The sequence below is a fragment of the Oenanthe melanoleuca genome, chromosome 27 (genome assembly GCF_029582105.1).
Source record: "Oenanthe melanoleuca isolate GR-GAL-2019-014 chromosome 27, OMel1.0, whole genome shotgun sequence".
NCBI lineage: Eukaryota > Metazoa > Chordata > Aves > Passeriformes > Muscicapidae > Oenanthe > Oenanthe melanoleuca.
Genome location: NC_079360.1, coordinates 5,944,046 through 5,955,769, shown reverse-complemented (window position 1 = coordinate 5,955,769; position 11,724 = coordinate 5,944,046). Strand labels below are relative to the sequence as shown.

The 11,724-nt window shown below is 45.9% G+C and overlaps 1 protein-coding gene across 6 annotated transcripts; it reads right to left on the bottom strand.

The window, feature by feature from the left end:
• Positions 1 to 59: 59 nt before the first annotated feature.
• STRADA (STE20 related adaptor alpha) lies at positions 60 to 11,095 on the bottom strand. 6 transcript variants are annotated; one of them, XM_056511971.1, is made up of 13 exons: positions 11,006 to 11,095; positions 10,567 to 10,644; positions 9,246 to 9,303; positions 8,306 to 8,334; positions 5,064 to 5,166; positions 4,490 to 4,611; positions 4,262 to 4,370; positions 4,024 to 4,147; positions 3,411 to 3,582; positions 2,923 to 3,027; positions 2,534 to 2,775; positions 1,833 to 1,875; positions 60 to 1,465 (listed from the first exon to the last, which is right to left on the bottom strand). In XM_056511971.1, exons 2-13 carry the CDS (start codon positions 10,600 to 10,602, stop codon positions 1,313 to 1,315), a joined length of 1,296 nt encoding a protein of 431 aa, XP_056367946.1. In that variant the 5' UTR covers positions 10,603 to 10,644; positions 11,006 to 11,095; the 3' UTR covers positions 60 to 1,312. The 6 variants fall into 6 exon arrangements, with proteins under 6 accessions (XP_056367946.1, XP_056367951.1, XP_056367949.1 ...); XM_056511976.1 differs by having other exon boundaries at positions 10,591 to 10,644; positions 11,031 to 11,084; XM_056511974.1 differs by having other exon boundaries at positions 11,031 to 11,069.
• Positions 11,096 to 11,724: the final 629 nt, after the last annotated feature.

The following is an 11,724-nucleotide window of genomic DNA, read 5'->3' as shown; positions in this document are numbered from 1 at the left end:
CATGCACAGCCAGCCTGTCTCTGTGTGATTCACTCCATCATCCTGCACAAACAGCAGACTTAAAAAACAACTTCAGAAATATTTTATTTCTTTAGGAAAAAAACTAGAATAACAAACTTTCTCTGGGTTCAAGTACAGTTTATAAACACAAGAAGGACCTGTTGCCAGCACCACTACTGCCATCAACTGCACCTACACAAGGATTCTCAGTGCTTCAGTAAAGAACAGATCACCTCCAGCACCCATGGTCCTTGGAAAAAGAGTCAAACTAAAAGCCTTAAATACACCTCCAAAAAACCCAAACACCACAGAATGGGGGAGAGCTGCCACAGCAGCAGGGCAGAGTCACACAGCCATGAATCACAGGGAGCCACGTGAGCAGCTTCTACCTGTCAGCCAGTGAGGGAAGGCAGAACAGCAAAGGTAATGGAAAGGTTAAAGTTCAGTTCTTACAGGAGTTGTGAGCAAGAGGATCAATTTACTTTTCCTCTGTGCCAGGGTAAGTCACTGAGAACAGGCAGGTGAGAGTGTTTCATGCTGTGAAACCAGCCCAGCTCACATGAAGTTCAGCTGGAAGGGGATAAAAAAGCTGGTACATTGTACAGGCATCCACTCTGCTCTGGTGACCCAGGAAGCTGGAAGGGGAGGCTGGAAGGCCCTGTCTGACCTGGAGTTCAGAGTGCTTAGTTAGCATCGAGTGAGAAGTCTTCAAAAGCCCAGTGCTGCAGGGGAAAGCCCAGTGCAGGAGTGCCTGGAATGGCATCAGTTTGTCTTTGATCTCACATTTTCCATCACAAAGCAGTAACTAAGAATATTATCCCCTTTTTCCCCTCATTAAAACTTGCCCTGTGACAACACTGTTATAGAACATGACTAGTCCTAAGAGAATGCCCAAAACTAAAAGCTGCCCACCTCCCCTCAACTCTAAGGCACCCTGAAAAGAGATAGAACCAAAGAGGGCACGGACATGCAGCCTCAACTGTGAGGAAGCCAGTGATTTTTAGAAACACATAAATAGAGACCATAACTACACAGACTCACTCAGCCCTCTTGAGTGCTCTACCAGTGCTCAGCTGGAAGAATGAGGGCTCCAGGCACTGCACCTCCTGGAATACTCCACAGCCCCTCGGGTTGATCCTTTTCCAGCTCAGGTCTGTCCATTTGTATCCAGGCTACCTCTTAAGTAAACAGGCAGTTGAAGTTCCTTCCCAAGGACCTGTAAACTCTTCTGTGTGTAACATTCATCAGCTTTTATGAACAGGACCAATAAATTACAATGTCCAGAAAGCTCCTCAGTGTAGTCCCTATTTTTCTAGAATTCCCAGTCATCCACATCCAGCTGCTCCAGATTTGATACCAACCCAAAAATGCCACTGGGATCCTGGGGCAGTGTCCCTTCCAAGTTGGTGATGGGGGTGACGGGGCGCAGGAGTTCAGGGAGTGCTTCGGACGCGCGGCGCTTGATCTGCACGGGACACAACGAGCACAGGGCTGCTCAGCTGCTGCTCCCAGCCAGCACTGCACTCCCAAACAGCCAGCAAACAGGGCAGCCTTGGGTCTCCCTGAGGAGTGGCTCACACCTGCCTTGCCCCAGAACTCAGCAGCCTTCAGGGAAGAGCTCTTGTGGCTCCCAGGACAGATTTCAAACCTCTCCCAGATGCTTCAAGAACAGCCCAAGCACCTCCCCAGAGGATGTGACCATCACCATACTGCACTACAAATAGTCAAAAACTGACTTAATCTTCCCAATCACAGGAAATTCAACATCCCCACCCTCACAGCAAGACAAAGCAAAGCACTGTGCTTTACCTAGAGATAAATTAATTCCTTACCTGCTTAAAAAAGGGGTGACTGAGCAGAGTGCCTGCACTTGGCCTGTGGAAGGGAGGTAGAATGAGGGAAGGACACAAGAAAATGAGTCAGTGCTTGAAGTCAGGTACAGGGAATAAGAAAAGACCAAGGTCCTTCCTGCCTCTCCCGTTTCTCAGCTATTGGGTATCTCCCTTTTTTCAGAAGTAGCAGTGCTTATTAGGCATTTACAATCATGTAATATTTTATGCAAGGAGTTCAACCTCCTTCTAACCTTTAAGTTACATACTTCCACCCCCTACACCTGGCCAAGGACATTGCCTGAGCAGTGGGGCACCCCTCAGGTGTCTGTCATGGCTACAGATTGCCCTCACTACAAAGAAAAATGCAGCTTTGATCGCTTCCCATCTCTGCTCTCTGCTGGCTGAGGAGCAGCCATTGGCAGTGATGGGAGCTGGGTCTCACAGGGGCCAGAAACACAAGGTATTTTTTTCACCACTCATCCCTCAAGGAAGGCAAAGGAATTCTTCAGGCTCTCATACAGGAGGTGCTCAAAGTGTTAACACTGCTTGTTCTACACTTGGACTGCTCTCCTCAGCAGATGGGGCACATCCTCATTCCACCACACCTTTAGATACAAAACTGCCAGTAATTTCTGCCAACTGCCATAGTTTACCCAGCCCCAGAAGAGCGCAGGGGGGAGAGCAGCTTTGCCTGGCTGTACCTGAAGTCGGGGTTCCTCTGCAGGCACTGCTCCACGAAGTTGTGGAAGTAGGAGGAGAAGGTGCGCAGGTAGGGGTGCAGGGCGGGCTCGCCGTTGGCCGCGCGCGCGCCGCTCGGGGCCGTGCTCTCCCCCATGCCGTAGGCGGCGCTGGAGCGCGACGTCCTCATGGTCAGCTCGTCAGCAGGGATCGTGGTGGTGTCCAGCAGGCAGGGAACGGTTCCGTTCAGCTTCTCCAACAGCATCTGGACGAGCAGGGGCACAGGCAACATCAGGCACAGTAAGGGCTCCCCGCTGGACAGGCAGGACACCCCTCAGAGTTCCCATCCCCGAGCAGCACAGCAGCTCCAGGTGCCAGCATGAAGGACAGGAAAGCAGCCTGCAAACCTCACCTGAGTAGAAGGCATGTCTTTGAATGGGACGTGTCCATTTGCCAGCTCACAGGCTGTTATCCCCACGCTGTAAATGTCAGACTTTGCATCATAGCCCTGCAGATTCTACAGGAAAAGGAAAAGAAAAATCAGCTTCAGGGATTTGGATGTGATTGAATGGGCAATACCTGTGATTCAACTGCAAGTCAACAAACCCAGACAGGACAGGAACAGCACAGGCCACAGACAGACTGGTTTGTTGTCGTGAGGGTTTTCTGGTTTGTTAAAACACACAGTTAAGGGCAACATTTATGTAACTGCAATCAGCCAGCCTGTAGAGATGGCATCTGCCCCAGGTACCTTGCAGCTGATGTAACACTTCACTAGAAAGCAATTCTGGAGGTTCTCTCTTCTTTCCCACCCTACACCCCTTCAACTTGACCTAAGAGCTCATTAAATTATACAGATACAACACATCACTAAACACAAGTGATTTCTTTTAAACACACCTGCTGCAAAACCTCAGGGCTGAGCCAAGGCAGCACTTTGATGCTGTATTTGGGGAAGTCATGAACAACTTTGAGTCGCTGCCCGTGGTTGATCATGCTCAGGTTACTGCGCAGGCCAGAGAGGTACACCTTCCCATCCACTGAGATCAGGATGTGGCTGGCTTTCACACTCCTGGGGAAAGGGAAAACAGTCAGGCTCCCTGGCCTTTACCACACAGCTCAATGCATAGGGCAATACCTCATCAGCTTCCTGCCAGGAGGCTGAGACTCCTAACATCTTTGGATGCTGGACAAAAATCAATTAATAGGATTCTATTCATCCCCTTTGCCCCAAAGAATGTTTCTGTAGCAAGGAGAAATGCAGGACTAAATGTTATGGACTGTGATTTTAGATACACAGTGGTCTTTGGGATAAGTTTGCTCCACAGTGACACTTTCATGCAGCTTAATAAGATCAGCAATGTCACTTCCCATGAGTATCAAACTAATTTGCTCTAACAGCAAACACAAAACTTAATGTGCTCTGAGTCTCCTGATTCACCCTCTGCTCTACTCTGAGTATTATTCCCAAGAATTCCACCAGAAGGAAAATGACCAATGTATTTTTCAATACCTATGTACATAGCCCATATGGTGGATGTAGTCAAGAGCTTTCAAGACACCTTGGAGAATGTAAGCAATGGCCAGTTCAGTCATCCCATCTGTAAAATGGGTACAGATTAAATCTTTTGCAGAACCTAGAAAGAAACAAAACACCACCTGTCAGAACAAAAGCCCCAAGGACACTTGAGCTCTTCAATTTCATTTCACAGAATATGAGGGTCTGAAAAAGGTTCTCCCTCTCCACTCACCATAGGCCATGAAAGAAGTCACTACCCACAGCTCATTGTCAGCTATGAAAGTTGCTTTGTATGGCACAATGTTAGGGTGGTTGAAGAGCTTGGAAACATGAAGTTCCCCCTAAAACAAAAGATATTTTGATTTAATTTATTAACTGCAGAAACATGGCTGCAGTATCGATAGGCCCTGCTCTTGCTGCTGTCTGTCCTCTTCTAAGCTTGCATAATGAGTGGTGTTACCTGCAAGAATGTGACCATTTCATTTGTGCAGGCCTCCAAATTCACTCTTCTGACTGTGACATACTCTCCTGTGGGTTTATACTTGGCCAGGTTCACAACCATCAAGTCTTCAAAGCCTCTGCCTGAAAGAGAAAGCACTGAAGCTTCAGCAAAGCTTCTGGAAGCACTGAGAGGAACTCCTCCAGCCCCCTTCCCTTCAATAATCTTTACCCTCACTCACTCAAACTACTTTTGGCCTTGTAAAAGAGTAATTGTTCCATCAGATATCACCTTCTCTGGCATATATCCCACTGAGAGGAATCCTTCTAGCCAGAATTATCCTGCCCATGAAATTCAGGACTGAGGCAGAAACAGTCATTAGACTGTACTGCACCCCCAGCTCACAGACCCACCACACGCCCCTCCCAAGTGAAAACCTTTAGGACTGGCACCTCATTTTTTATTCAAATAATTTTAAAATCAAAGATGCAGACATCCAATATGAAAAATAAGCAATCAATCAAGAAAAGAACAAATCTGCAGAGATTCTTTTCTTTACAAAGCAGACTCAGATCTTCCAGCCCTCCAGAATTACCTATGATAGTGAGCAACTCATAGCAGCTGCTGTCTGGCAGGAAGGTGCTCATGGTGTCCCTTTTAGGGGAAGAAGCTATCGACTCGGAGCTCGCCTCATTTGTCTGAGGGAAAAAAATGAAGTCAGGTCAAAGGAAACAAAGATCAGCTGCTGGAAAAATCATCTGCACCTCATGTTATCATACATTTCAAAATAACAGGAATACAGAAGGATTTAATTGCTGTCAAAATAATTTTAAATAGTCATTTATCAATTGAAATTCAGGAGATGCCTCATTTCAGAAGGTCCAGACATCTGTGTTACAAAATATGTAATAAGTGGATGTTAATCACTGTAAGTGAGAATTTATTCAGGAATATTTGGATAAAGCCAATTATTATTCCTCAGGACAGCCTAATCTCTGTTTTGCAGTAACTGCCTTTCTCTCAGACCTCTACACTTGAGTCCCACCATGCTGCAGCCTGGCCAGAGGCACAGGGGAGCTGTTCCAGCCCCTCTCTGCACTGTAACCCTGGGTGTTCCTGGCGGGTGCTGCAGCTCCTGGCTCTCAGCTGCTCACCCAGGGTAAGCCTGAAGCTGCTTAGCTGAATGGTACAAGTGATGGAGAAAATCAGACACACATGAAAAGAGAAGCTCCAAATGAAAGCAAAAACTGCAAAGCAAAAATGCTTCTAAAAAAATTTGAAAAAAAAAAAAAAAAAAAAAAAAAAAAGGGAGGGGGAAGCACCCCCACACCAGCCAGGGAAGCAGCATTCCCAAGCCTGTCAGCTTCCCCTCACTCCATCTGACATAAAGCTTTCTGCCTTATTTACATACACTGAAATCTTCCCCTGCAGGATTTTGCAGATGAGAAACATCAATGTTCTTTCAAGTTCTTTTATATCTTCCAGCTCCTTCAAATGCCCAAAGTCACGAGGAGGGTGTCTTAACAGGGATTAAAATTTATTTTGTGTCTAAAACCATTCTTAGTTATCTCAAATTTCCAGCACATTAACTCCTCCTGGCATTTGGAACACCAGCTCAATTTTTCCACCTCGTTCTTCATCAACTGCAAATGCCCTTTATCAGAACTTTCTCATGGTACATGAAGCAGAAAAGGTTTGTGCCTTTTCCTACCATGACAGCAGACTCAATTTTTATTTCCATCACTGAAAGATGGGAACAACCAGTGACAGCTGAAAAACAAGGAACTTGCTGTTCTACCCTCAGCCCAGGGTAAATGCAGTGCAGAGAGCACAGACAGGAGTTTCCTGTCAGTTACCTCTGGGTGCCCAAGTGCACTTTGGGAGGAAATCAGAGCCACACTTCCCAAGTTCCACCTTTTCAACTGGCTTTCAACAGCACACTGCCTACCTTTAAAATAAGTGTGTTTTCCACTAAGGGAAAAGGCAAACATTAAGATTTGTGGTATAATTTCAGCTCAAACAACTCAGTCCCACTCCAGCACAGCTAAAACCCTTGGGAGCAGCATTCCCAGATCCCTTCTTTTAGCGAACACTACAGTGCTGCTCCTTGGCTCAGAACAGGCAGCAGATTTCCACTCAGGATTTCCAACTCCTGCTAAAGGGTCCATTCTGATCTCAGCTGTGTCACTCATTACTTCTTTCAGCAACTCCACAGTCATGTCAACAGCAAGACTGCCAGGACAGACACACAGACAGAAACCTCTGAAGCAGACAGGCAGCACCAAGGAGATGGAAGCAGTCATGGAGCAGTGACAGCTGGTGAGACACTGAGCAACATGTAAGTGGTTTGCTTTGTTAAAGTCAGTCCACTCCAGGGAGAGCACAAGCCAACAAAACAGATGCAAAGAATTAAATAAACTCAATCTTATTAATGGTGTAGGCTGTGCAGTAATGGAAAAATGCTGTGAATTCCCTATTGAAAAGTCTTCCAGTATGAGGTCTTCACTTACCTCTCCTCATGTGACCCATAACAGAGTTAATGCAAAAGGAGCTTGACCACAAATTTATCAACATCATACAACAGCTTAAAAAATAAAGTTAAACTGAAATGTCATTTATGAGATACTGCAAAAAAGCACCTCAGTGGTTTCACACAGGACAATTTTTGGTGTATGGTCAAAGGCAGCTGCAAAATGAAGTCCCATATGACCAGTTTTATGGCATGACATTCATTTACAGCTGGCATTTGGCTTGGGAGTCCAGTTTAATTGGAGATAGATTTAAAGGGAATTCATCTTTGAAAGGCAACTACTGTTGTAAATGCTGTAACACAATCAGTTATGTGATGCATGCAAGGATCTGCATTTGCCAAATGACATTCACTGAGTTAGAAAGAGGACAGATCAATTTTGTTCTGATGTCTTCCCCTCCACCTCCTCACTCCCTCTCTTACTTTCAGCATAAGGAACAAAAAATTTCCTCCCACCCTCCTCCCCAAATTATGTATTTTTCTCTACTGCCCTGGTGGGAAAAAGCAGACTTTTATTTAGATGTAAAAAGATCAAAATGAGAATCAGCATAAGTGTCTAAACCCAAAGAAAACCCTTGGAAAAAACAAAACAGATGCTAATCTCAATTTGCTTCCAGCCAAGTATGTCTAACACTCAGCAATTTTATAAAAGGTGTGAATTTACTCAATTCTGTATGAAACATTCCAAATACATCTCCTATTTTGAGCTTTGTTTGTGCCAGTAAATTACAGACACTGACACAAAAATCAATTATAAGCAGCTTGAACTGACACAATGCCCATGATTTTATGGTCAAATCACACTTAATTTGTGTTTGTAATTAGCTGAAACTAGAGTAACACCTGCACACTGTGGTGTGGAGAGATGAGGAATCCTTTAGATTAAAATACTCTACTATAAATTGTGATATTTTATGTGTTACATGCTCATTATGAACCAGACAATGAGCAATCAGGGCCTGCAGAACAAATGCTCTTCAGAAGTTCCATAAAACTAAACTTTTCCTTCCTTCTCTGAAGGATCAGAACTAAATCACCTCAAAAAGAGACCCTTGAGGGGCTGGAGGGAGGAGAATGACAAACAAATAGAAATCCAAGAGATTAAGTTTAAATTTTTTGAATTATCACAAATGGTTTGAAAAACCACACACCAAAATCTCCACTCCGGGGTGAAACCTGTTTCCACACTTGTAGAGGTAAATATAGAGATGAGATATATAACTAAGATAAAAAGAAAAATCAAACTTCCACAAGGAATAATCTCCATGCAATGAACCACAGCACCACAGCCTGCACAAGTCACTTACTTTTCTCCGAGAGTCACCCGGAGGCTGCTCTGGAGTAAAGAAATTAATTGTTCACCATGTTGTGTTCAACAGATTCCCATTAAAATATAGTTGGAAAACTAAGCAAATAACGCTAGATTACCTTTTTTGATATCAAATATACATGATTTTTTGTTTTATACAAAGACATTTAATTTGCACACAAAATAGCAACAGTAATGTTGCAGGATCAAAGAGATTCACATAGTGCTACTCTTTGTATATTTGACATAAATGTAAAGTGACACTTTTTTTTTACTGTAGCTAAATATTAACCTTCTGTCATGTCCCTGCTTGTTGCAGGGGGGTTGGACTCAGTAATCTCTAAAGGTCCTTTCCAACCCAAACAATTCTATGATCATGAACACATTCAAAGATTACTCTTAAATACAGAAGAAACTAGCTAATATTATTCAAAGTAATGAAAATTCCTTTACTCCACCTAGAAGCTCAAAATCTAGACATATTTCCTATGCTCTGTTTATTTTCCATGTCACTGATCAGGAATTCTGCATCCTAGGGGGCAACTTTGTTTGAGATGCAGAAGCAGAGCACAAACCCATCAGCTCCTGCTCCTGGGGAGACATCAACAGCTTCAAAATCCATTCTAACTCAGAAAACTATAATTAACCTTCCTAAACCCCAAATCCATCTTTTGCACATGAAAAAAATGTGGTTATGCTAAGCAATACAGAACTAATTTATAACTGTTATCAACATGGGCATGATTTCCAAGTAACTGGCTAGGTCTTGGACACTTCCACGCTGAATTTCTGGGCTCAGCCAGCTGGAATACCTGGATTTACAACGAGATTTAACCATCTCTTTCAGTGATAAGATACATCTTTACTACCAAATGACCAAGTTTTACAGCTAAAATACAGCATTTCTAGCAATGTCATTAAACAAGAGGGAAACTTACCTCCGAACAGCTCGAACTCTCTTAACCCCTCAACAATGAACTTCTCAGACACCCACCGCTGAAAAAACAGAAATTCTTCACATAGTCAGTGATTCATCTACAGAAAAGTTTCTTTTCCCCTTCCCCACAAGAAAAACTAAACTTCAATGATTCTACTGTGGCCTGAACCTGATTTGCTGCATCCCCAGTGACATCCTAATCCTTTGGACATCCTTTTTGTGCCAATGACATGCACCCAGAAACCACACAGTTATTCTGTGATTATTATTATTATTATCACTATTATTATTATTATGCTGCTGTTATTCCAATTAACATGCACTTGCAATAAAGTTAATATCATTTTAAATCATTCAAACAAGTTTTTATACATGCACATATAGCAAAGATAAGCAGCATGCCACAATTCCCTCACACAGGCAAATAAAAGTTGGGTTTTTAGGTGCAATAGGTTTAAAAAAATGCTTTCACTAGTTACAAAGAGGCAATATCTTTGAGAATTCAAGTATTTTGGTTATAGATCTATTGAATGAATGCAAAATTAGAACATAAATACCCTAAAGCTGTTGTTCTCTTCCAGAACTCATGTTTGAAACTCACAGCAAGCATTAAGTTGTGCAGAGCAGTGTTTTTACCACTATCTAATACAGAAGTTCAAATTATATACACACATAGGATATAACAGAACAGGAGATTTTAAGCTTTTGGAGTGTGGATCATGAAGTTAAACCACCAATCACAAACACTCCCATGGTAGAATTTGCTACTTAGCAAAATAATTAATAAACAGGTGATGTTCAGTGCACGGGAAGCCGGTCCTAGAAAGCACCAATGAGTCTTTAGGTGATGATAACTCAAAACTTATCAAAACTTGTATGTAAGAATACCATTTGAAAGCATTAGAAGTGGTTCTGCTGCAGGAAACTTCCTCATTTAGAAAAGCAGAATTAAACAAAGCTGTTGTGTTTAGCTTTGCAAGCAAAGTGAAGGGGAAAAAACCCCACAAATTGTGACACAGGTGAGGAGGCTACTTCTTAAAGAACCACTGAAAATAACCAGCATTATGGCCCTTTTTCTTCCCTGCAAAGCCCATTCCATCCCCTCTGCACTGCACCCCGAGGAGACACAAGTGTATATAAATAAAGGCTTTAGTGCAGGGTTTGTAACCAGCGCTGGCTGCATACCGACCCATACCCTATAATCAACCCTATCATCACTTTTCCTGCGCCCTTACGGTGCTCTCCAGGCCCGGCCGCTCTGCACAAGCGCAAGGCTCGTTCTACCGAGACACGAGGGAAGCTGGAAGATCTTCAACACTCACCCTAATGCGCTCGGGTTTACTTACAAGGAAAGACATGGATCCGCCGCTGTGGGACACTCGCAGCACAAAGGGCGGAACCTGCGGGCACAGGGCGGTCACCCCTCAGCGAGCGCCGCCCGCCGCCCGAGCCCCGGGGCCCGAGAGCGGTAACGGCGGGCAGCAGCACCGGCACCGACCGCGCACCGGCACCCACAGAGCATCGGCACCCACCGAGCACCACCGGCACCCCCGAACTCCCGCCGGGCCCGATAGTCCCAGCAGAGCGGTAACCCCGGCAAGAACTGCCCGGAGCCCTGCTAAAGCAGGGACACCCCCGAACACCCTCAGGGCCCCTCACCCGCGCGGGGCCGCCCCGCTCCGTCCCCCCGTGCCCCTCAGCCGCGCGGGGCCGCCCCGCGATGTCCCCGCTCCGCTCCGTCCCCCCGTGCTCCTCACGGACCCCTCAGGCTGCGGCCGCCGCTCACCGGCGCGAGACGCTGCGCGTGACGTCAGCGCGCCGACTCATAACGAGAGTATGCGCTTGTGTGACGTCACGCGCAGACTCGTGATGCGCGGCGCGCTCCTGTGACGTCAGCGCGCCTAGCGGCTGGGAAGGAGCCGCCGCCATGTTGGGTCAATGGCGGCTGGCTTGTCCCACGGTCAGCAGGAGCAGGGCAGGGACTGTCCCCCCGTGCCCGGCGCTGGTGAGGCCACAGCTCAAGTGCTGTGTCCAGTGTCGGTCCCCTCACTTTAAAACGTTACTGAGCGGCTGGAGAGTGTCCAGAGAATGGAACGGAGCTGGGAAGGGGCTGGAGCCCCAGGAGGGCTGAGGGAGCTGGGAAGGGGCTCAGCCTGGAGAAAAGGAGGCTCAGGGAGAATTTCTGTCCCTGCACAACTCCCTGCCAGGAGGGGACAGGCGGGGGGGTCGGGCTCTGCTCCAGGGAACAGGGACAGGAGGAGAGGGATCGGCCTCAGGCTGGGCAGGGGAGGCTCAGGGTGGATACCAGGAGGAATTTCTGCACAGAAAGGGTTCCTAAAGCCCGGGGGCAAATCCCCCTTCCCGCCGCCCTCCCCTGGCAGGCAGCAGCTCCTCCTGCTGATCAAAACCTGCGCCAAAACTCACCAGGACACAGGAGCCCTCGAGATCCTACTAAATGAAAGGAACACTGAGACAAGCCG

What these genes read in the sequence shown, in the direction of transcription:
- STRADA (XM_056511971.1), bottom strand. Translation starts at nt 10,602, where the DNA reads ATGTCTTTCCTTGTAAGTAAACCCGAGCGCATTAGG. An exon ending in CATATGGGCTATGTACATAG is followed by an intron (nt 3,583 to 4,023) that starts GTATTGAAAAAT and finishes CCCTTTCCCCAG; the next exon opens with GAGTGTGAAAGCCAGCCACA. An exon ending in AAGACATGCCTTCTACTCAG is followed by an intron (nt 2,776 to 2,922) that starts GTGAGGTTTGCA and finishes CTGCTCGTCCAG; the next exon opens with ATGCTGTTGGAGAAGCTGAA.